This window comes from Podarcis filfolensis (genome assembly GCF_964270895.1).
Source record: "Podarcis filfolensis genome assembly, chromosome: 8".
In the NCBI taxonomy this organism is placed as follows: Eukaryota; Metazoa; Chordata; class Lepidosauria; order Squamata; family Lacertidae; genus Podarcis; species Podarcis filfolensis.
In genome coordinates this window covers 88,110,736-88,134,102 of record NC_139611.1, presented here as the reverse complement: position 1 = coordinate 88,134,102, position 23,367 = coordinate 88,110,736, and the positions used below count along the sequence as shown (strand labels likewise).

The 23,367-nt window shown below is 50.5% G+C and overlaps 2 protein-coding genes across 4 annotated transcripts in view; one reads left to right on the top strand and one right to left on the bottom strand.

Annotated features, from left to right (window-relative positions):
• Positions 1–116: 116 nt before the first annotated feature.
• Positions 117–12,801, top strand: LOC310768777 (suppressor of cytokine signaling 5-like). 2 transcript variants are annotated; one of them, XM_083627542.1, is made up of 3 exons: positions 117–345; positions 1,143–1,237; positions 10,169–12,801. In XM_083627542.1, the coding sequence occupies exons 2-3, from the start codon at positions 1,202–1,204 to the stop codon at positions 11,504–11,506; spliced, it is 1,374 nt and encodes a 457-aa protein (XP_083483668.1). In that variant the 5' UTR covers positions 117–345; positions 1,143–1,201; the 3' UTR covers positions 11,507–12,801. The 2 variants fall into 2 exon arrangements, with proteins under 2 accessions (XP_083483668.1, XP_083483669.1); XM_083627543.1 differs by lacking the exon at positions 117–345 and adding an exon at positions 376–663.
• A 5,130-nt stretch (positions 12,802–17,931) lies between these two features.
• The window catches only part of SAMD4B (sterile alpha motif domain containing 4B), a 36,185-nt gene continuing 30,749 nt past the window's right edge, over positions 17,932–23,367 (bottom strand). For both annotated transcript variants that reach the window (XM_083627192.1, XM_083627193.1), the window contains exons 11-13: positions 22,790–22,913; positions 21,623–21,706; positions 17,932–20,392 (exon numbers count right to left, since the gene is read on the bottom strand). In XM_083627192.1, coding sequence (XP_083483318.1) covers positions 20,364–20,392; positions 21,623–21,706; positions 22,790–22,913 — 237 coding nt within the window. In that variant the 3' untranslated portion in view covers positions 17,932–20,363. The remainder of the gene's footprint in view (positions 20,393–21,622; positions 21,707–22,789; positions 22,914–23,367) is intronic.

The following is a 23,367-nucleotide window of genomic DNA, read 5'->3' as shown; positions in this document are numbered from 1 at the left end:
GCCAGCCCGGACTCCTGGGTCCTTCTGGGCTGCCTGGGCGGGGCGAGGGCGCTCTCCAAGGCGCGTGCCCGCCCGAGGTTTCTCCTGCGTCTCCTCCGGCGGCAGGTGGCGGCGCTGCGCCAGGCAGGCAGGCAGGCGGCGCGCTCTCGCTGCCTTCGCGTCTCTCGTCGCTTCCCGGACGCCACCCAGGAAGCGGTCTCGATCGGGGCAGGGCGAGCGCGCCTGGACGCGCGGGGCTTCCGGGGAGCCGGAGATCCAGCGGCCTGGGGAGGCGGAGAGGTTCCGGGGCTCGCCGTGCGCCTCCAGAACCTCGGAGAGGAAGGAGGTCTCCGGGGTCGCCGGCCGGTAAGGGGCGCGCAGCAGGGCGCACGGTGCGCTCGGGCGCCTTGGAGAGGCCTGGGAGGTGGATGGAGGTGCGGGGGTTCCCTTTTGGGTGCTCTGAGCATGTGCAGAGTGCCTCCCACGGGCGAGGCCTTTGGGTGGATGGAGCCACGGTGAGGCGGAGATGAGGAATGCGGGGTGTGAGCAGGAAGGTGCGCCGGGTTTCGGGGTGCGCCTCCGGGGCGCCCTGCGTCAAGCCTCGCTGCTGCATTTGAAACGCCGATCCCAGCTGCGGAAAGGCGGAGAGGGTCCGGCGCTCTGCACACGCCCAGAGGCCCACAGGTGAGCTGATTCCCCCAGCCTCACTCAGGTACCCTAAAGAAAGGAGTTCTGCGGCATGGAGGTTGAAGTTTCGGGTTAGGACGTCGGAGGAGCCAGGGTTCAAATCTCCCACTTGGCCCTGAAGCTCCCTGGAAGATTTTGAGTGCCAGTCGCAACCTCACAGGGTCTTTGCGGGGATAAAATGAGTGGGAGAACCGCCTTTGCTGCCTTGCGGTCCTTGGAAGAAAAGGTGTCAAATTATTGTCTTTCTCCTCTTCTGATAATATCTAAGGCAGCACCTGAGTTTGTTTATCCTCTCCTGTTATTTGCCTTTCCTAGCAGACCTAGAAAGCAACCTCTTCTGAAGGCAAAAGGGGGAGAAACTGTAAGCAATGTGGCAGAAAGGTGGTCTATAAATGGATTATTGAGGAGGTGGGGACACTTCCACCTGTTGCTGTCTCTTTGTTCCCAATCTGTGGTCTTCTCTCTGTCCTGCTCAGGTGCTCCGTGTGAGGAAGGAGAGAGACGCCTCGCTCCCCTTCCAACACCTGGTTAATGGATGAGCCGAGCAGGGCAAGGAACCCCATTTGCAACCGTAAGCTCACCCCAAGTTGGGATGGTCTGATGGGGAGTAGGGGGCTGTGATGGGCAGCAAAGGGATTTCGTCTCTTTGTTGCATTTATACTTCCTGACTTCCTGACAGTAAGAGCTGTTCGACAGTGGAATTTGCTGCCAAGGAGTGTGGTGGAGTCTCCTTCTTTGGAGGTCTTTAAGCAGAGGCTTGACAACCATATGTCAGGAGTGCTCTGATGGTGTTTCCTGCTTGGCAGGGGGTTGGACTCGATGGCCCTTGTGGTCTCTTCCAACTCTATGATTCTATGATTCTATACCCTACCTTTTCCTCTGAGGTATCATACGTGGTTCTCCCCTTCCTTCATTTAATTCCACGATGACGACCCTGTGAGGTAGGTGAGGTTGAGAAGCAGCGGCTAGCCCCCAAAGTCACACCCAGCGAGTTTCATGGCTCTCCCAGGCCCTCGTCCGATACTATAAAGGTAAAGCTAAAGGGACCCCTGACCGTTAGGTCCAGTTGCGGACTCCTCTGGGGTTGCGGCGCTCATCTCGCTTTACTGGCCAAGGGAGCCGGCGTCCAGCTTCCGGGTCATGTGGCCAACATGACTAAGCCGCCTCTGGCGAACCAGAGCAGCGCATGGAAACACCGTTTACCTTCCCGCTGGAGCGCTACCTATTTATCTACTTGCACTTTGACGTGCTTTCGAACTGCTAGGTTGGCAGGAGCAGGGACCGAGCAACGGGAGCTCACCCCGTCGTGGGGATTCAAACCGCCGATCTTCTGATCGGCAAGTCCCAGGGTCTGTGGTTTAACCCACAGCGCCACCTGCATCCCTAGTCCGATACTCTAGTTCCATCAAAATAAATAAATAAATTGTCCAGTAGCACCTTAGAGACCAAGTTTGTTCTGGGTATAAGCTTTCATGTGCACGCACACTTCTTCAGATACTCTAGCCCAGGCATAGGCAAATTCTGGCCCTCCAGACGTTGCGAGACTACAATTCTCATCATCCCTGTCCTGTTAGCTAGGGGTGATGGGAATTGTAGTTCCAAAACATCTGGAGGGCCGAGTTTGCCTATGCCTGCTCTAGCCCCGTGTTTCTCAAACGTGGGTCCCCATCTGGTCTTGGACTACAACTCCCATCATCCCTCGCTGGCAGGACCAGTGGTCAGGGATGATGGGCATTGTAGTCCAACATCATTTGAATATCCAGACCCACTACGCAATGCTGATTCTTTGGAGCAGGGAGTTGGCAGTGTTGAAATAAGCTTGAGCCGGAGAAGTTGGCGAAGGGGGAACCAAATGTGGGGCAGAAGAGAGAGAGACAGGTGAGCTTGTGGTTTGCATGTGTGAAGGGAAGCTGGACTCCAGCTGTGGGTTAAGGCAGCAACACCAGCCTCCTTTCAGTTGTTTGGCATGCTAGCTTTAGGTCCTGATGGGTCCTGGACTCCCAACCTTGTAACAAGAGCCCTGCAGGATCCAGCCAGTGGCCCCATTTAGTCCAGCATCCTGTTTTCACAGTGTCAGTGCTGGATTAAACCCTGTGGACCAGAGATTTACAGAAGATTGGAAGAAGTATATGAATTATCTGAAGAGCAATTGCAACCAACAAATTACGCTAGTAGGACTGCAAGAAGTTTTGTAAGGAGGAATATACGAAGTGTTACCAAGTAGAAAAAGATAGAGATATTGGTTATGAGTTTTAAATGTAATGGGGAAAGCAAGAAATGCATACTAAGAGATTAGATTGGAAAATTTTCAGACAGGACTGATGGAAGTAAAAAAAATGAATGGCCTTCTCTGTGGTGGTCCCTAAGCGGTGGGACTCCCTCCCCACAGAGATGCACCTGACGCCTTCATTGCACAGCTTCCAGAGGATGCTGAAAGCACAAATATATACCCTGGCTTTTCCACCCTCAAATTGGTTGCACGTTGTCTTAAATCGTTCAAAACACAGCAGTTTTTAATGAATGAATGAATGAATAAGTTTATTACGGTCATAGACCAGAAGGAAAAAACATAAAGACAACAGTAGTTTACGAGGGAATGATGGTGTCAATTAAAAGTTGTAAAATTATACATAAAAACAATACACATGTGCACTCACACCCACACACAAAAAAAAAAAAAAAAAAAAAAAAAAAGGGGGGGGGGGCTTGTCCAAGGGTCAGATCTTTTACTTTTTTACAACTAATGCCCTCCGCTTGATCGCGGCCGCAGAAAACTTGGCCACTTTCAGTGTTACTTCTGGGTTTTTATCTCCTAGTAGGATTTTCAGCCGCTGAGATTCAGATCGACCTGGAAATTTCTGAACGATAGGAGAGATAAACAGTGACCTGATATCCCCGTAGAGGTCGCAGTGTAACAACACATGTGAAGCCGTTTCCACCTCCTTCAGACCACATGGGCAAACTCGTTCGGCATAGGGTGTGCCCTCGTATCTGCCCTTTAGTAAGGCAGATGGCAGTACATCAAATCTGGTAAGGGTAAACGCCCGCCTATATTTTGCGATTTGTAGATCCAGCAAATATGGGGTTAAATTAAACCCTTTCCCATAATCTTGGATAGCTGGGTATTTATCTATCTTGCTCATATGGTCCTGAAGCTCTACATCTCCTATTCGCTGGCTCACCATCATTTTAGCCTTTTCAAAACCTGCGGCTATAAGTTCTTGTAGGGAAAGCCCCAGGCCCTTCAATTTTTCATAAAGCGACAATCTCCATTTAGACTGAAACGGGTCTAATAAAGTCAATGGAGCCACTCCCACTGGGAAAAATATGAGTTTTAGCCAGAAGTGAATCTTCAGGATCCATATCCTGGCATTAATAGGGAGTTGACCTACCTCCAGCCTAATGGCAGTGTTGGAGACACAGGTAGGTAACCCTAGTAGGGAGCGGTAAAATTTAGTTTGTACAGATTCCAGGGACTTAAGTTTTTGGCAGTTAAATATCTGGGTGCCATACATCAGTTGTGGAAGTATTTTTGCAACAAAGACCTGGGAGGCGGCAGGAACATATTGACCTCCTTTTCTGTAAAAGAATCTTATGATAGCTCTAAAAGATCTTTGCGCATTTGCAATGGAATTCTTAATCTGATGGCACCAAGATCCCTTCTCATCAAAAATTATTCCAAGATATCTAAAAGATGTTACTTGCTCAATAGGTTGGTTATTGATTTTCCATTTATGTCGGAGTTTTCTCTTGGGGAACACCATAATTTTTGATTTAGTGTAATTTATTATTAGGTGTTCAGCTTCGCAATACTCTGTAAGAGCTCGTAAAAGTTTTCTTAGACCCACACAAGAGAAGGAAATAAGTGCCGCATCATCTGCGTACAAAAGGACTGGGATTGGTATATTGTTTAGGTTTGGGGAGTGAGTACTTGCTTCCTCCATCTTTCCGACTAAGGAGTTTATATAGAAGTTGAATAGAATAGGGGCAAGGACACAGCCTTGCTTGACACCATGGAAACTTTGGATTTCCTTTGATAGGTTCCCATAACGGTCGCATCTAACACGGATCCGAGTATTTTCATGTAGTCTACGGATAAGAAGCAAAAGACGTCTATCGATGTTTGTGGCATTTAATTTTTCCCAAAGTCTATGCCGGGGTATCGAATCGAAAGCTGATTTGAAATCTATAAAGGCTACATAGAGAGAGCCTCCTTTCTTTGAGGTGTATTTCTCCACTAGATGTTGCAATACCAGTCCTTGGTCTAGAGTTGATCTATGTGCCCTGAAACCAGCCTGGGCTTCCTTTAGGATGTGCTCCTGTTCCAGCCAGTCCGCAAACTTTTCACGTAAGTGAGTTGCATAAAGTTTGCTAATGATGCTTAAGAGACTGATTGGTCTGTAATTGGCTGGATCAAGTTTACAGCCTTTCTTGAATATGGGAACGATGATTGCCAGTCCCCAGTCCTCTGGTATTATTGCTGTTTGATCTATGCTGGTGAAAAGGGTGGCAAGGACTGGGGCCCACCAGTCAATATTGGCTTTGAGAAGCTCAGGAGAGATATTATCTGCTCCCGGGGCTTTTCTATGTTTGAGTGCCTGAATAAGCCTCCTAATCTCCGCAACCGACACCGGAGGCCACTCATCACCTGCCGCACACTGTATTAGTGGCTGTGTCAAAGGCAGAGCTGAATATAAAGATTGAAAAAATGCCTCCCAAGTCCCTGCAGGTATTGTATACTCCACTTCTGAGGAAGTAGATCGCACTCCATTTGCTACCAGTCTCCAGAAGGTGGCTGAATCTCTCTCTCTGGATGCATCTATTAGGCATTTCCATTCTCTTTTCTGTGCCAGGAGTTTTTTGTTTTTGATCAGAATTTTATAGTTTCGCTTATCTTCAAACCAGCCCGTGGGGAGTTGGGGTAAATTGGCAGATCTATAATTCTTGTATTTTTTCAGTAAGTTTAGCTTCATGTCCTGACATTCTTGATCAAACCAGGGTTTGGAGTTTTTATATGCTGAAGATTGCCTACTTGGCCTGTTCCTTTTTTCCTTCAGGGAATCTTGAAGGAGTGAAATTAACTCCTGAAATAAATTTATCTTTAGTTCATGTCTAGAGGAAGTTATAAGGTTTTCTCTCTTAGTGAGGAATTCCTTTGAGCATAGCCTACTTGAAATTTCCTTATGCAGTTCATCTGTCCATCTGATACGCGAATATCTGAGCTCCAGAGCTGTAGGACTCGAATGCTCGATTTTCTCAGCGCAGGATAAATCCTTTCCCGCAGCTACGAGAGCACTTAATGGCAGATGGTCACTGTCTAAGCGCTCCTCCACTTTACATTCCAGAACTTTGTTTTGAAAATCATACGACACGATTATATAGTCAATTGTGGAGGCGCCATTGTTAGATATAAATGTGAATTCTCCAACCTTCTCCCCCTCTGTACGGCCATTTAGTATAACCAAGTCCAAGTTGTTGACCAAGTGTAGTAGGCATAAGCCGGCATAATTGCAGCCTTTATCCTTTGAGACTCTAGCTGGTATTGGGTGGGTTTCCTCTATAATGGGGACTGTTTCGTGGAAATGGGCATACAAAGCCTCATCAGATTGTCCAGTTCTGGCATTTAGGTCGCCTGCCACCACTACAGAGGCATCAGGAAATTGATTTGATAGTTTGTCAAGATACTGTTCTAACTGAGCCCAAGTGTTTCTTATCAATCTTTTCTCTCTTTGTGGGGGTAGGTATACGTTAATCAGCAACAAGCTGTGGGTTCTCCACTGTACATGCACAGCTGTGGCCAGATGGTCTAGTGGGTCTAGTTCTTTAAATATGGCCCTTAGCCTTGTTGAAATTAGGGTAACTAACCCACCTTTAACTCGCCCCCCTCTAGTACTTAAAAGACCTGGGAGGGAGAACGCAGAAAAACCATTTAGCTCCACTTCACTTGTGCTCCAGGTCTCCTGGAGGAACACAATGTCATGTCTCTGGATGTATTTAGCAAAGGATTGGTCAGAAACCCTCTTTTGCCAACCTGCAATATTCCAAGTTAGCAAGGCAAGGTTGCACGCTGTCTTGCCAAACATTGATCTTAGTCAATTTGCCTTTAAAAGATTTTTTGGGCCTATCTTTTTATCTGTTAATTGGATTTCATTCATTTTGGCAATGTCCATAGATGTATTGTCGCCCAGGTACTCAATGGAATCAATTGAAGGGTGCAGCGTGCTAACATTAGTGATCAGTACTCCTTTTTTTGGCGAATCTACCTTGAGGTGTTCTATTTGACTGGTACCAAGTTCATCCTCATCCAGGTATCTCATGCTGGTCCAAGAGCGCGTTGTGATTGTCATAGGGATGGTTTCCTTCTTAGATGGTAGATTGTTGCTGTCCCTTACGCACTGTGTTAGATCTGTTGCTGTCAGGTTTATCTCTGCAACTGTAGAGGTATTATAAAGGTAGTCTTTCATGGTTGCCATAGGGATGGTTTCCTTCTTAGATGGTAGTTTGTCCCTTGCGCACTGTGTTAGATCTGTTGTTAACAGGTTTATCTCTGCAGATGCAGAGGTATTATAAGAGTAATCTTTCATGGGGTCTGTCTTGGCTTTTTCAGAGAGGTTCTCTTTCTTTAATTGGTCCGTTGCCGGTTCTTTCTCTCTTTCTTTTTCCGGAGCATTCATCTCTGTTAGCTTATTTCTAAGGGTCTCCAATCTTCTCAAGATCTCAGATTGGGCAGGGAAAGGCAACAATCCAAACTGATTTATTAATGCCTTTTCTTCTGGATAGAAGTTATCCGTCCCCTCATTAGGCAGTCTCATCTCCTGTCTTAGTTTCAAGGACCCTTGCTCAGTATGTTCCAGTTTGTCTTTTGAGTGTCCTCTCTCCACCTTTGGTTTACAAGAAAATCTTATCTCAGCTGTCGTAAACTCATCGGGAAACAATTTCAAACATGTGCTGTTTTCAAAGAATCTTGTTACCGTTATCCTTTTCTTTAACAGCAAATGTCTTGATCTATATATATATTTAGCCAAGTTTTGATCTTTGAAGGAGGCAATCACTCGCAGAGAGTATCCATTGTAGAATATGAAATCTACTGAGGTAATGTCCTTTAATTTTATTTTCCCTGGCAGCATGTCATCTAAAGTATTCACAAAATGCACCGAGCGTTCTTCCTGTGTAAGGAAGCCCTTTGGCTTCGGGTAGTTAAGAAATGCTAACTTCCTATCTGCCAACATCAGTTTCCATACTGGCTCAACTTGAGATCTGCCATGATCAATGGTATGGGGTGAGTCTTCTTTAATATTTATGGATCCTTGGGGTTTCAGCATAGAGCACCCGGGTTGTGATTCCGTTTCCTCACTTGTATTGTTAGGCAGCGATGATGTTTCTTTCAAAGACTTCAGCTGGATCTTTTTTCCTGAATCCACACTGTTGTTCTCTCTGCTACCATGTATAGCAGGTTTGTTAGAGTTTGTTTTTGATTTTGTTGGGATCAGCTTATATAGTCTTTTCCAGCATACTTTACATGCACGTCGATTTATAACAGATTTCCTTGCAATTTTTATGTTCTTACTTTTCTTTTTAGTTTCAGCTTTCTTCTTATGGGATCTCTTACTGATGCCTCGCCTCTTTTGATTTACTTCGATAGGAAATTCAGTTTTAGGGACAGGTACATACAACCCTATGTCCTTTCCTTGGTGTAAATGATTTTCCGCTGCTGATCCTTGTGTGCACTTGCTGGTTGCTGGTTGCTTTGTATATTCTGGCTCTTGAAGGGTGGTTGGTAGATCGGCACCATGAAATTCTGAGCCTTTAGCTTGAAGGGGATAATTTTCCACTAATGTCAGGAGCAGCCCATTTGTTATTGTTAAGTATTTTTTCATAGCTGCCAGATCCAGATTTATAGAGAGCAGCCAGTCCTGAGGATAGCAGTCATTGTTTTCCGTCTGGGAGCCCATAGATGAAGTCTGGGATTTCTGGGAGTTTCGGGATTCTTCCTGTAGTTCTGAAGATAATATCTCAGCCAAGACTATTTCGTGGGCCAGGCTCATTGTGTTTCTATTTTGGTTGTTATTCTCCGTGTCCTGTATTCCTCTAGAGGAGGTTGAGTGATCTTGAGCAGCAGAGGGAAAAAGAAGAGCCTCATCCTGCTTCGACTCAACCATCTCAGCCATCTTTTGCCCATTTCCATTTCCATTCTCATTGTCCCTTGTATGTAGAAAGTATTGCGTGATTTTACTCTGTTTCTCATAACACTCCTGGAACAATGGGCTTGTCACTATCCCCAGGTCCCTACATTTCTTTCTAGTAAGTACCATTTGTAAATCTTTGTTACCAATCAGGGTTATTCTTCCTATTTCAAAAACTATGTCTCTTAGGAAGTCGGAAGCTCCACCCAGCTATAGGCTAAGATCCAAGTTGAGGCAAGATTTGGGATAGCTGTTTATAGTTTGTAATAATTTGATAGCTTGTAGTTCAGGGCATAACACGAAGTTGGCAATAGATCAGCCGTCGCCCGTTTTCCTTATTGTCGGTCAAACTTGAGGAGCGTAGCAGCGCGGGGAGCAAACCCTCCGGACATCAAGATAACAAGGCATAAAACGTTAACTAAGAAAAACAGAGGCAGTGGTGAGGTGATAAGGCAGCCAATAAATCATTAAAACTATAAAATTAGAGTCCAGGAAGAATAAAAAACTACTTAAAATCTTAATTGAAAGCAGGCGAACCTGACTGTGCTGCTATCTCCGTCGCCATCTTCCCTCCCCCTATCAGCAGTTTTTAATGACCTTATGGTGGAGGTCAATCAATCAAATCTATCCATCAACAGGGGTCCTAGCTGACTTAATGTGGCACCGATGACCTGATGACTTCTCCAGCGTCCGAAATTCCCCAGGCGCGTATCGCTGCTGGCACAGGTTCACTTACAACTACGTGGAGGTCTCTCCGCAATTAAAAAACCTCTGCCTTAGTCTGTAGTTAATGCCATTTCCAGTTCCACTGTGTGCTTCTCCTTCTTGCTTATTGGGAGACGTGAACTATTGTAAGAGTGAGCGACAGTCGAGCAATGCGGTTGAGGGCACAGCATCACAGAATCGTAGTGTCGGAAGGTATCGTGGGGGTCATCTAGTCCAACCCACTGGCAAATAGACATTTGTGGTGTTGTGGCGACCGTAACCTAGGTTTAAGGTTACAGGGAACCAGGCAGAGGGCCTTCTCGGTGGTGGCGCCTGCCCTGTAGAACGCCCTCCCACCAGATATCAAAGAGAACAACTACCAGACTTTTAGAAGACATCTGAAGGCAGCCCTGTCTAGGAAAGCTTTTAATGTTTGATGCATTATGGTATTTTAATATTTTGTTGGAAGCCGCCCAGAGTGGCTGGGGAAGCCCAGCCAGATGGGCAGGGTATAAATTATTATTATTATTATTATTATTATTATTATTATTATTATTATTTGTTGCCTAGCTTATATTACCTGAGTTTCTAACACGGGCTCTTTCCTTGCCCAGGTCCCACTTCCCACGCCGCCGCCGCCGCCATGTGCTTCCCTCGGCGCATCCATGTCCACCTCTCTGTGCGCCTGCAAAATGCTCCTTCCCTCTAGCTCCTCTCCCCGTGGGACCATGTCGCAGGAGGGTGGCGCCCGGCCAAAAGCCAAGCAAGATGCGGCTCCCGGCGCCCGTCCCGCCGGCCGCTGGAGAGCCCGAGCGAGCCGATCCCTGGAGAGGCAGAGCCTTTCGCCGTCGGAAGCAGAAGCAGACGGAGGAGGCTCCTCGGGGACGCAGGAGCCTGTCGGCAAAGCGGTGGGCCGCTCTTTGCGCCAGAAGCTGCAGGCGGCGGTGGGTCAGTGCTTCCCTCTCAAGAGCGCCTCCCGCTCGCCGGACCTCTCGGCGCAGCGCAAGATCCACCTGCGGGAGCTGATGCTCGACACCTGCCCCTTCCCTCCCGGCTCGGAGCTTGCGCGCACCTGGAACCTCATCAAGCAGCACACGGCGCCCGTCTCCGAGCAAGAGGCCCTGGCGGCACCGGCACCGCGCTCCGACGACGAGGACGACCGCCTGCGGGAGCGGCGGCGCATCAGCATCGAGCAAGGCGTCGAGCCGCCGCCGGACGCCCTCATCCACACCTTCGAAGTGACGGCGCAGGTTAACAACCCCCTCTACAAACTGGGGCCCAAGCTGGCGCATGGCATGAGCGAGCTGGCGGGCGCCGGGTGGGCGGCGCTGGCGGCAGCGGACGAGGAGGACGAAGAGGAGGAGGAAGAGGAGGCGGCCGCGGGCTCCTCTTCCTGCGCCGCGGGGCTGCCGCCCGACGTGCGCATCCACACCCAGATCGACTACATCCACTGCCTGGTTCCCGACTTGCTTCAGCTGACGCAGCTGCCATGCTACTGGGGCGTGATGGACCGCTACGAAGCGGAGGCTCTGCTGGACGGTAAGCCCGAGGGCACGTTCCTGCTGCGCGACTCTGCGCAGGAGGACTACCTGTTCTCGGTGAGCTTCCGCCGCTACGGCCGCTCCCTGCACGCTCGCATCGAGCAGTGGAACCACAACTTCAGCTTCGACGTGCACGACCCCAGCGTCTTCCACGCGCCCACTGTGACCGGGCTCCTGGAGCACTACAAAGACCCCAGCGTCTGCATGTTCTTCGAGCCGCTGCTCTCCGTCCCCGTCAACCGGACCTTCCCCTTCGGGCTGCAACACCTCTGCCGCGCCGTCGTCACCTGCTGCACCACCTACGACGGCATCGGTCGCCTGCCCCTCCCCAGCACCCTCAAGGCGTATCTCAAGGAGTACCACTACAAACAAAGGGTGCGTGTCCGGAGGCTGGACGCCTGGTGGAGCTGACCGGGGAGTCCGTGGCTCCCATTTCCAGCTGGTTAGCGCTCTCTCTCTCTCTCCCACCACTGCCCGTTTGACTCGGATACTTCTGTCCCCTCTGCCCCCAGCAGACGTTTTAATCCATCCTGCTCCAGGGTTGCAAGCATGGGCGCTTTCCTCCGCGAACCGGGTTTCGTTCCCGCGGCCAAATTGCGTGGCTCGCTCTCGAGAGATCTGGGAACCTACGGGGAGGACATCTCTTGTATCTGCAGAAGAGTGGAGAAGCCGGACTTTGGTGGCGCCGCTGCCAGCAGCTAGGGAGGGACCTTGGAAGCAGCCTTATAGAGTCTACACTGACTGGCAGCCGTGGCTGGCCGGGGTTTCGGGCAGGGGATGCTCTGAGCTGGACATAAAGGTGCCACTTGGGATCGAACCTTCTGCAGGCAAAGCAGGTGTTCTGCCAGCTGGAGGACCCCTGTCTCCCCCCCCCCACCCTGCCCCCGGTTTGGGTCAGTCCCTTTGCGGTTTCCTACTCCACCAAGTGTTTGTGTGTCTGTCAAGTGCATTAACCGGGTTCTGGGTGCGACCTTTGCCTTTCGAGAAACTTCCAGCCACACGCAGAGTGCCCTCACCTCCTCTTTCCCCGGGAAGCTGCGGTTCCTGCATCACGGCGGGTTGGGCTAGATGACCCTGGGGTGTCCCTTCCAGATCTACGGTTCTGTGACCCAGTTGTCTTACGCACATTTATTCCTGAGCTCACACCACTGCCGAATGGGAACCGGGTGGAGTGGGTTTGAGTCAGCGACCGACCGTTGTGGGTGGCAGGGGATAAATAAAAAAAGCACAAAACTTGAAACATGAGTTGCTTCTTCCAAGACAGGCTTTCGAACAAATTCCACGCAGGATGGGAATGGACCGAGACTCTTTTATTTGACACGAGTCCTGCTCTCGACTTGTCTTTTATCCATCCCCACAGGCCCGAATCCTGGGCTGCTGCCTTTGCCCCCAATGTGAGGGGGGCAGAGGGGCTGAGGAATTTGGAGGCGCTGCTCTCAGGTCTTCTTTGCAGGGCCAAGGCAGCAGCTTTTGGCAAATCCAGCCAATCTGCCACCGGTTGTTTCCTCCTGCCAATGCGGATCAGCTGAGTGGCGATGCTTTTAGAAGAATGGACTGCCCAGGTGGTATTTTTTGGGTGGAGGGGCAGGTTGAGTGAAATCTAGGTCTTGCACTCCCCTCTACTGCCAGAAAAGGACTGCTGCTACTGTCTGTCTATCTGACTGTGTGTGTGTGTGTCTTATTAAACAGCTTTCTTTTTTTGTCTACACCTGCTTGCAATTGACTCTTCCCTAGCATCGCATCCTGGGAACGGTGCAGGGAGGGAAATGCGGGTGGCTCAGATCCCTGGCTCTTGAGGAGGTGTATGCACTCAGAAAACACAGAGCTGGTGTTTGTTAATGCACAATGTAAGAAGCTGACGGGACCAGGTCAACGGCCCATCCAACCTCTCTTTCAAATCAGAACCAGTGAGGGCGGTGAAGGTCCCGTGTGAGTGTCTGGAGGCAGTTGGAGGATGGATGGCGGCTAACGGATTGAGGTTGAGGCCTGACAAGACAGAAGTACTGTTCTTGGGGGACAGGGGGCAGGCAGGTGTGGGGGACTCCCTGGTCATGAATGGGGCAACTGTACCCCTGAAGGACCAGGTGTGCAGCCTGGGAGTCATTTTGGACTCACAACTGCCCATGGAAGCACAGGTTAATTCTGTGTCCAGGGCAGCTGTCTACCAGCTCCATCTGGTACGCAGGATGAGACCCTCCCTGCCCGCGGACTGTCTCACCAGAGTGGTGCATGCTCTAGTTATCTCCCGCTTGGACTACTGCAATGCGCTCTACGTGGGGCTCCCTTTGAAGGTGACCCGGAAACTACAACTAATCCAGAATGCGGCAGCTAGACTGGTGACTGGGAGCGGCCGCCGAGACCACATAACACTGGTCCTGAAAGACCTACGTTGTCTCCCACGACATTTCCAAGCACAATTCAAAGTGTTGGTGCTGACCTTGAAAGCCCTAAACGGCCTCAAAGGCCCAGTATAACCGAAGGAGTGTCTCCACCGCCATCGTTCAGCCCAGACACTGAGGTCCAGCTCCAAGGGCCTTCTGGCAGTTCCCTCGCTGTGAGAAGCCAAATTACAGGGAACCAGGCAGAGGGCCTTCTCGGTGGTGGCACCTGCCTTGCGGAACGCCCTCCCACCAGATGTCAAAGAGATAAACAACTGCCTGACATTTAGAAGCCATCTGAAGGCAGCCCTGTTCAGGGAAGCTTTTAATGTGTGACATTTTAATGTATTTTTAATCTTTGTTGGAAGCTGCCCAGAGTGGCTAGGGAGACACAGCCAGATGGGTGGGGTACAAATAATAAAATTATTATTATTATTATGCAGTCTGGCATCCTGTTACCACAGCGGGGAACCAGATTCTGCTTCTGGGAAACCTGTGAGCAGGATCCGAGCACAAGGGCAACTCTCTCCTCATGTGGTTTCCAGCGACTGCTACTCGGGAGCATCGCTGCCACAGACTGTGGAGGCAGAGTAGAGCCATCCTGGCTAGCAGCCCCTGATGGCCCTCTCCACGAATTTGTCCAATTCTCATTTAAAGTCATTCCGGTTGGTCCCTATCACTGTGAGAGGGAGTTCCATAGACTGTGCCAAAGCTGGGACACAGCACCTTGCAGGGAAAAGGCACTTGACATGGATGCTGGAACCAACACACACCCTGCTCTGCAGCTGTTTTAGACCCAAAGAGCCCCCACACCAGCTGCAGTCCTAAGCATCTGGGTGGGGGGCAGCGGCTGGCAGAGGGACACAGAAGGGAATTGGGTGAGGGGCTTACAAAGGGGTGCTGGGGTGGAAAACGGGGGAGCATGCCAGAGGGCACAGTGCCTGCTTTTGGAGCAATGGCAGGAGATGGAGAGGGCAGGCTTGGTGCGCAGTTTGGCGCATGGGCTCTTGCGCTTTACACGGAGTCAGAGCCTTGGCCCGGCCAGCTCAGTGCCGCCACGCTGATTGGCAGTAGGATTTCAAGCCGGGAGTCTCTTGTCGACTCTTAACGGGAGGCGCTGTCGTGGACTGAATCCTTCTGCAAGCTGGTCGGATGCTCCGGCGCTGAGCTTTGGCTCTCCTGCCCCATGCGTCTGTGCCAGGCTATGAAAAGACCTCGCCGGGCAAGCAAGCGTTTGAGGGCACCATGAAGTCACGGGGGTTGGGGGGGGATGAGAAGAGATGGGTTACCGTGGGGCTCTGAAGCTGCACCCGGTCCGGAGGAAGCCCAGAAGCTGCCAGGCTCGCGGCTGTCACAGGTGAATCAAAGGCGCACCCAAGAACCCTTTGCCCCCGAGTGTTGCGGGCGAGGGTGGTGAGCCTGGAGCAGGCCGAGAGCGGATGCGAGAGCCGCCTCCAAACATCTGATGGGTTGTCGCATGAAACAAGCATAGGATAGAATCAGGGTTGGAAGGGACCACGAAGGTAATCCATTACGGAGGTTACGATTCTCACCCTCTACGGACAGAGCTGTTTCGTTCTCTTCCGCTCCAGAGGGGAGGATCCGAACCAGCGGATTCAAGTGGCAAGGAAAGAGATTCAGACTAGCCCAATGGTTGCCATTACAGTGGTACCTCGGGTTAAGTACTTAATTCGTTCCAGAGGTCTGTTCTTAACCTGAAACTGTTCTTAACCTGAAGCACCACTTTAGCTAATGGGGCCTCCTGCTGCCGCCGCACCGCTGCAGCACAATTTCTGTTCTCATCCTGAAGCAAAGTTCTTAACCCGAGGTACTATTTCTGGGTTAGTGAAGTCTGTAACCTGAAGCGTATGTAACCTGAGGTACCACTGTAATTTGATTTTTAGAATGAATTGATTTCAGAATGTACTGTATTTTTCGCTTCCCAAGACACACCAGGCCGTAAGACGAACCTAGTTTTTGGAGGAGGAAAACAAGAAAAAAAATATTCTGAATCCCAGAAGCCAGAACAGCAAGAGGGATTGCTGCGCAGCGAAAGCAGTGATCCCTCTTGCTGTTCTGGCTTCTGGGATAGCTGAGCAGCCTGCATTCGCTCCATAAGACGCACACACATTTCCCCTTACTTTTTAGGAGGGGAAAAGTGAGTCATAGAGCAAAAAATACGGTATTTCAATTAATTGATTGTGATTTTACGTAAACCGTGTTACTTTTACTGTTGTTAGCCGCTCTGAGCCCGGCTTCAGCTGGGGAGGACGGGATATAAATAAAATTTTATTTTATTATTAGCAGTGGAGTGCACTTCTCGGAAGGTGAACTCTCCTCCGTTGGAGGTTTTCAAAGCAGAGACTGAATTATTTGATTCCTGCATTGCAGCGGGTGGACTGGATGACTCTAGGGCCCCTTCGATCTCTGCAATTCTGTGATTGGTGTTTTGTGCCCGATCCCACCAATATACCTGCTGGGTTTGGGGACACTTTGCCCCCCACCCCCAACAACCGAACGAGAAGGTTCATCGCAACAGCTTTTGCTGCTCAAACCAAGATAAATTCTGGAGTGCGGAAGGAAACACCGAGAGTCCCTTTGACTGGGTTTTGCCCCCTTGTGGGGAGACACGGCTGCCAAGAACCAAGGGGGGAAACCCATCCAGTTCACTCAAGTCCGTCTTCCTTCTAGAGCAGCGGTTCTCAACCTGTGGGTCCCCAGATGTTGTTGGACTACAACTCCCATCATCCCTGAACTCTGGCCTTGATAGCTAGGAGTGATGGGAGTTGTAGTTCAACAACATCTGGGGGCCCACAGGTTGAGAACCGTTGTCTAGAGCATGGGTAGGCATGGGGGCCGGATCCAGCCCAATCCCCTTCTATATCCGGCCCGTGGACGGTCCGGGAATCAGTGTGTTTTTACATGAGTAGAATGTGTCCTTTTATTTAAAATGCACCTCTGGGTTATTTGTGGGGCCTGCCTGGTGTTTTTACATGAGTAGAATGCGTCCTTTTATTTAAAATGCACCTCTGGGTTATTTGTGGGGCCTGCCTGGTGTTTTTACATGAGTAGAATGTGTGCTTTTATTTAAAATGCACCTCTGGGTTATTTGTGGGGCCTGCCTGGTGTTTTTACATGAGTAGAATGCGTCCTTTTATTTAAAATGCACCTCTGGGTTATTTGTGGGGCCTGCCTGGTGTTTTTACATAAGTAGAATGTGTGCTTTTATTTAAAATGCACCTCTGGGTTATTTGTGGGGCCTGCCTGGTGTTTTTACATGAGTAGAATGTGTGCTTTTATTTAAAATGCACCTCTGGGTTATTTGTGGGGCCTGCCTGGTGTTTTTACATGAGTAGAATGTGCGCTTTTATTTAAAATGCACCTCTGGGTTATTTGTGGGGCATAGGAATTCGTTCATTTTTCTTCTTCTTCAAAATATCGTCCGGCCCCCCACAAGCTCTGAGGGATAGTCAGACACAAATATTCATTACTATTATTTTTTCAAAATATAGACCGGCCCCTCACAAGGTCTGAGGGACAGTGGACCGGCCCCCTGCTGAAAAAGTTTGCTGACCCCTGTTCTAGAGGGTGCGCAACTCAGCAGGAAGATCTCCCAATTTACAGGGGGTTGGAGGTCCTATCCAATCCTACGATTCCCACGAGGTCCGTTGACTGTGAACGACTAGGAGTCGAGCGGATCAGGGCTGCAAGCCTTCAAGAGAGTTGCCTCTGGCCATAAGTTCTCCCAAGGGGTCTTTAAGGAGGAAGGTGTGTTTGCCTGCGTAGCCCAGCAACCCCCCACCCCGGCCATGGGTGCAAAATGGTGCTTGGGTCCCCCCCCCTTGACATGAACTCAACTGCAAAGGTTTTAACCCTTCACCCCCCGGGTCGGTGAAAAAGGCTTTGATAGTCCCGCTACCCGTAAGAAGAAATTCAGGTGCCCACACCCCCTCCCTATGTCGACCTGTCAACCCGCCGCCCTCCCCACAAAAAAAACCCCAAACCAAAATAAAAATAAAAAACCCAAACGTTTTAAAAGAAATTAATACAAAATAAGCACAGCTTTATCATAGAGGTTAATAAAAAAAGGGCTAATACTTAAATTCTGTATGCCTTTTACAAAGCAAAAAACTGGAAGAAGGGAAAAAAGCGGTAAAGGAGTCCAACAAAGCAATCTAAAGTCAGAATTTGGATATTTTTTTTTTGTAAAACATTTTGTGGTTTTTTTTTTTTAAATAACGTATTCATGGTTACCAGCCATAGTCATAACAAAAGTTATTCATAATAAAATGTATCTAAAATAACATTTCTATCTGAAACAGGAACCTTGTCCCTCTAATTTTTTTGTTGTTTTTTTTTAAAGAAATAGTTCTCTCAGGTCTGCTCTTCTGGGTTTTTCTGTATGCTACTGTTCGGTATACTTTTTTGGGGGGGTAGGGAGGGAAAGGCCTTTCCCCCCAATATTTAAAACAGTTCTCGGAGGGCGAGAGGGGGGAGAGGAAGAGGAGAACGATGGAAAGGTCCTCTGTACCTAAGAGCCTGCCAAGGTCAGCTTTTGGAGAACGGGGAAAGGGGTTTGGGGTTTTTTTTGCCCATCATGCGAAAAACAGTGGCTTTGGGGGAGAAAGGCACACTCACACACCCAACTCGCATGCACACACACAAACAAAGTCGGGGCGCAAGGGAAACTAGCAAGGCGACCCTCCCGCAGACCCCCCCCCCCATCTGACAAGCAGCCTTGGGCATCCCGCACCTTGGAAGAACACCCCCCTCTCAGCGCCAAGCGTGGATGGGGGTCTTGAAAACGCTTAGGACGTCTGTTTCACCCTCCGCCTGCACAGAAAGGCCTCCTATTAGTCATTTTCTTATTTTAAAAAAAGAACAGCCAGCGTCTCAGGGTCTCTGAAGGCGGCGAAAATCACCCCCCCCCCCGTTCCGCAGCCGTTTCGTTGCAGAACGCTGACCCCAAAGGGCTGGTGGTGGGAGGCTTGGAAGTCCGGAGGGTCCTGACGCAGCCGTTTGCCCGCCTGTAGTGTTTTGTGTAAATGCCAGCGCAAAGAAACCGTCACTCGCCTTGTGTTAAAAAGGAGAAGCCTTCTGGTCCAGCTGGGATTCCTGCCCAGGAGGTCTTTCTGCTCCCCAACCCTGTTGGAAAGGGTGGCGGTGGGGATCTCTCAGATCCCTCAGCCACCAATTGCCTCCCGGGTCATGGGGGGGCGAGGATCTCGGCTTGGCTCCTGCAAATTCATCAGCACCGTGAACCCAACCGCCTGCACCCAGGAGTGCCGCCAGTCACTCGTAAGCAGCCCCCATGTTCAGGGACCCACCATGGCTTTTGCTGTGACCCACTCAATCTTTCCACCACACCCCCCACATAAACCCGTCTCAGGGAAGACAGACAAGACCACTGTGCACCCCCAAACGTTAGGAAAATGAACGGCCGAGCTTTCGAGACCCACCAACAGAACAGCTCTCCTCTTCCACCAGCCTTCGGACGTCCCCCCCCCCCCCCGCCTTGCAATTATGGGAGGGAGAAGAGAAAATTCACCTTGCGCAGGACACAAGGAACCCATAGCAGCTGAACCCAGAAAAGAACTTTGATCCTAAACCACGAAACTGCCGGCTGACCCCCCAAACCCATTTGAACTGCTTCAACGAAACTAGGTCCGGCTCCCCAACCAACGCCCTGCACACCCGAGAGGCGGCCGCGGACGAAGGGGTCCAAAACCCCAGCGCCCAAAGGGCCACGACACTCTCAATCTAGGGGTGGCGGTGGGGTGGCCCATACGTCTCTCCTCAACTGCCACCTGCTACTCTCCTGTCCAGTTCCCCAAAGACCGTCTTCTCCAACCAAGTGCGCCCCCTCGACCCGTTTCGGACGACAACTCGCATCGGGTCGAGAGAGGGCACTTGGGTCCGGGGAAGGCCGCCCTAAGAGGTAGCATATGGACATCGTTTCAATTATATATCTATATATATATTTATATGTATGTATGTATAAAAAGAACCGGGGGCAAGCCTGCAAAGCTGAGCACTCCGGTGTGGGGCTGAGCCGCCCCCCGCTGCATCCTGCCCTTCTCCACCTGCTCTCGGGAAAGGGGTGGGGGGAGTATTAGAGGCACTTAAAAAAACTGTGTCAGTCACCTGCAGCACCAATGCCTTCCTTCCCTCCCCACTAAGACTCTTCCTCCTCCTCCTCCTCCTCTTCCTCCTCCAATGCCAGGTACGGAAAGCTGTCAGCTGGGTTAGCTCAGACGGAAACCAGCTCGCCCAGGTAACCCCACAATGCCCCTCCCGTGTCCTGGCCGCTGATGGGGCAGGCATCAAAAACATCCCAAATCCAGGTAGCAGGAGAGGACCAGTCTCATCACCTTGGCTGGTCTGTTTCAAGAGGAGGAGAGGAAGGAGGAGGAGGAGGAGGAAGAAGGAGAGGCGGTCGGAGGGGGGCGAGGGAGATGAGGGAAAGAAAAAACGAGAAAACCCCAAAGGGAAAGGGGGCGACATGACCCAAATTCAGCCTCCTCTGCCCTCCTGCCAGTTAAACTTCTAGGAGCCTCCTGCCCACCTGCTCCCTTGTGCACGTCGACGTATTAAAAACCAATAGCTGAAGTTATAATAATAATAAAAAGTAGGGGAAAAAAATATTAGAACACAGTAAGACGGTGAGATTGTAGTGACAGCTTTTTCTCCCCCTCCGTCTCCCTTCCGGCGGCTGGGAACTGCTGGAGGTGGTTTCGTGGGGGAAGGGGTTCGCCCCCCCCCCACAGCAAACACACCCCTGGGAGATGAGGGGCTTATAACAAAAAACAAAAACAAGGGGTGGGGAAGGGGGGAAAAAAATAAACAGCCACCCTAAAGCTTCTCAGGAACATCAGCAGATGCAGCTTCTTTCAAATGGTGGAAGTCTTGTCGGTGCCATCTGCAGAGAGAGAGAGAGAAAGAGAGCGCAGAATTATAGCAGGTGGAGGAATAGATGGGAAAGTACGTTGGTTCCCAGTTTCTGAGCACAATTCAAAGTGTTGGCGCTGACCTTTTAAAGCCCTAAACAGCCTCAGCCCGGTATACCCGAAGGAGCGTCTCCACCCTCATCGTTCAGCCTGGACACTGAGATCCAGCTCCAAGGGCCTTCTGGCAGTTCCCTCGCTGCAAGAAGCCAAGTTACAGAGAACCAGGCAGAGGGCCTTCTCGGTGGTGGCGCCCTCCCTGTGGAACACCCTCCCATCAGATGTCAATGGAGAGAAATATCTGCACGACTTTTAGAAGGCATCTGGAGGCAGTCCCATACAGGGAAGATTTTTAATGTTTGAGGTTTTATTGTGCTTTCATTATTTCTAAAATATTTTAATACTAACCGTCTCAAACCACCGTATTTTTTGCTCTATAAGACGCACCCGACAATAAGACGCACCCAGTTTTTAGAGGAGGAAAACAAGAAACAAGAAAGCAACGCAAAGCCTCTTGAGCAAAGAGGGAGGAGCGCTCCCCGCTGCACTCAAGAGGCTTTGCGTGGCTATCCCTGAAGCCAGAATCGGTGCGCACTGATCCCTCTTGCTCTTCTGGCTTCAGCGAAAGCAACGCAAAGGTCTCTTGAGCGAAGAGGCAGGAGCCGCGCGCTCTGTCCCTTCCCCCAGCTCCCGCAAAGGCAGCAAGAGCTGAGCGCTCTTTAAAGGGAGCACGGCTCTTGGGGGCTTTTGCGGGAGGTGGGGGAAAGGACAGAGCGCGGCTAAGCCAGAAGCTAGAACAGCGAAAGGGAGCGCTGAACAGGGATAGCTGCGCAGCCTGCACTCGCTCCATAAGACGAAAACACATTTCCCCTCACTTTTTAGGAGGGTAAAAGTGCGTCTTATAGAGCGAAAAATACGGTATGTAAAAGGAAAGGCGAGGATCTGGATGTAATAAAAGCAGGAGCTGGTGTGGTGCAGCAGTTAGAGTATTGGATCGGAGCCTGGGAGATCAGCATTAGAATCGCGCACCCCTAGGCCATGAAGCCCCCCCTGGGTGACCTTAGGGGCCAGTCGCTGCCTCTCAGCCTAGCCTGAGGGTTGCTGTGGGGATTCAATGAGGCGTACGCCGCCTTGAGCTTGCTGGAGAAAAAATGTGGGCTAGAAATGCATTGAATAAATGAATGAAAGTAAAAGAAGCCACTCACCGCCCAGTGCGTGCTCCGTCATGCTGAGACACAGGGACTCCAGCGTAGGGTTGATCTCCAGGTCTGTTCCAGGGAGCTGGCAATCTGGAGGGGGGGGGGGAACGCAATCGCAGGCGGTCACTGCCCATTCTGACCCAGGTTCACAGAATCAAAGAGACGTAGAGCTGGAAGGGACCACGAGGGTCATCTAGCCCAACCCCCGGCATTGCAGGGATCTTTTGCCCAATCCTGTGACTAGGAGTCTCACGCTCGACCCCGACTCAGGTATCCAGTCTTGCTTGCTTGGTCAATGGGAAAGTCAGGGGACAGGGACAGTGCTCCCCCTCGTATCCACAAAGGTTTAAGTCAGGGGTCAGCAAACTTTTTCGGCCGTGGGCCGGTCCACCGTCCCTCAGACCGTGGGGGGGCGGACGGACTATATTTTGGGAAAAAAATATGAATGAATTCCTATGCCCCGCAAATAACCCAGAGATGCATTTTAAATAAAAGGACACATTCTACTCATGTAAAAACACACTGATTCCCGGACCATCTGCGGGCCGGATTTAGAAGGCGATTGGGCTGGATAATAGCTGTCAACTTACAGATTTGAAAATAAGGGACCAGCAGCCTCAAAAATAAGGGATCAGCAGCCAAAATAAGGGATCAACAATTACTTTGATAAAATACATATTTTGTTGCGTGCAAATGGCTTTAGATACCTATTAGGTCCATAAATTACCATATAGCATATATTCAACACAAAAAACAGCAACAATTTGTTGTTGACAAAGGTCAGCTGGACATAGAAAGGGCCCCATTACCTTCAGTAGCTTATTTAAGAGACATCATCAATAAGGGACAGCAGCGGGACGTGGCGCTGGGATAAGGGACTGTCCCGCCAAAAAAGAGACTCTTGACAGCTATGGGCTGGATCCGGCCCCCGGGCCTTAGTTTGCCTACCCATGGTTTAAGTTCTGCAGTGAGATCTCGCAGCAGCTGCTCTATGAGCCGCTGGTAGTTACCCAGAAGCAAGGAAAAAGCAGTCTGCACATGCCCGGTGGCACTCATTGCCTGCGTTCCAGCGCTGTGCCTGTTTCGTTTGCGGCTAAATTTTTCTAAGAAGGACCAAATGGCCAAGCAAATGCCCCCTTCCTGACACTGAAGGCAAGAATCTGGCTGACTCACCCTGTGGGAACATGAGGATGGCCTGGGGGGATGTGTGGACGGGGAGCGAATGGGTCCGCTGGACAGAACTGCGACTCTGGCCCGGCATGCTGTTGCTGCCCCCGGGGTTGGCAAACCACAGGTTCTTGGAGGGGAAAAGAGAATTTGATTTAAACAGGGGGGCAAACCGGAGAAACACACACACACACACACACACAAACACCAAAAACCACCCCTCTCAGTAGGTGAGTTACAGCCATGGAGCCGAGGGAGAGGGCTGAAGCCTGGCATGTCCCAAATAAGTCTTGCCTGCAGGTTTCTGTTTGGGGCACCAGGGTGCTAACCCAGCTGGGCACGTCTTCTGATGTGGCCACAGTGATCCATGTGATGGTCACCTCCAGGCTTGATTATTGTAACTTGCTCTACGTGGGGCTGCCCTTGAAGCTGACCCAGAAACTCCAGCGGGTGCAGAATGCTGCTGCAAGGCTCCTTACTGGGTCCTTGCCGCGAGATCACATTCATCCAGTGCTTTACCAACTGCACTGGCTCCTGGTGGAGTACAGGGTCAGGTTTAAGGTGCTGGTTTTGACCCTGAAAGC

Excerpts from the sequence above, each read along its gene's own strand:
- LOC310768777 (XM_083627542.1), top strand. The coding sequence starts at position 1,202 with ATGAGCCGAGCAGGGCAAGGAACCCCATTTGCAACC. Across the intron at positions 1,238-10,168 it reads AAGGAACCCCATTTGCAACC|GTCCCACTTCCCACGCCGCC; the intron begins GTAAGCTCACCC and ends TTCCTTGCCCAG.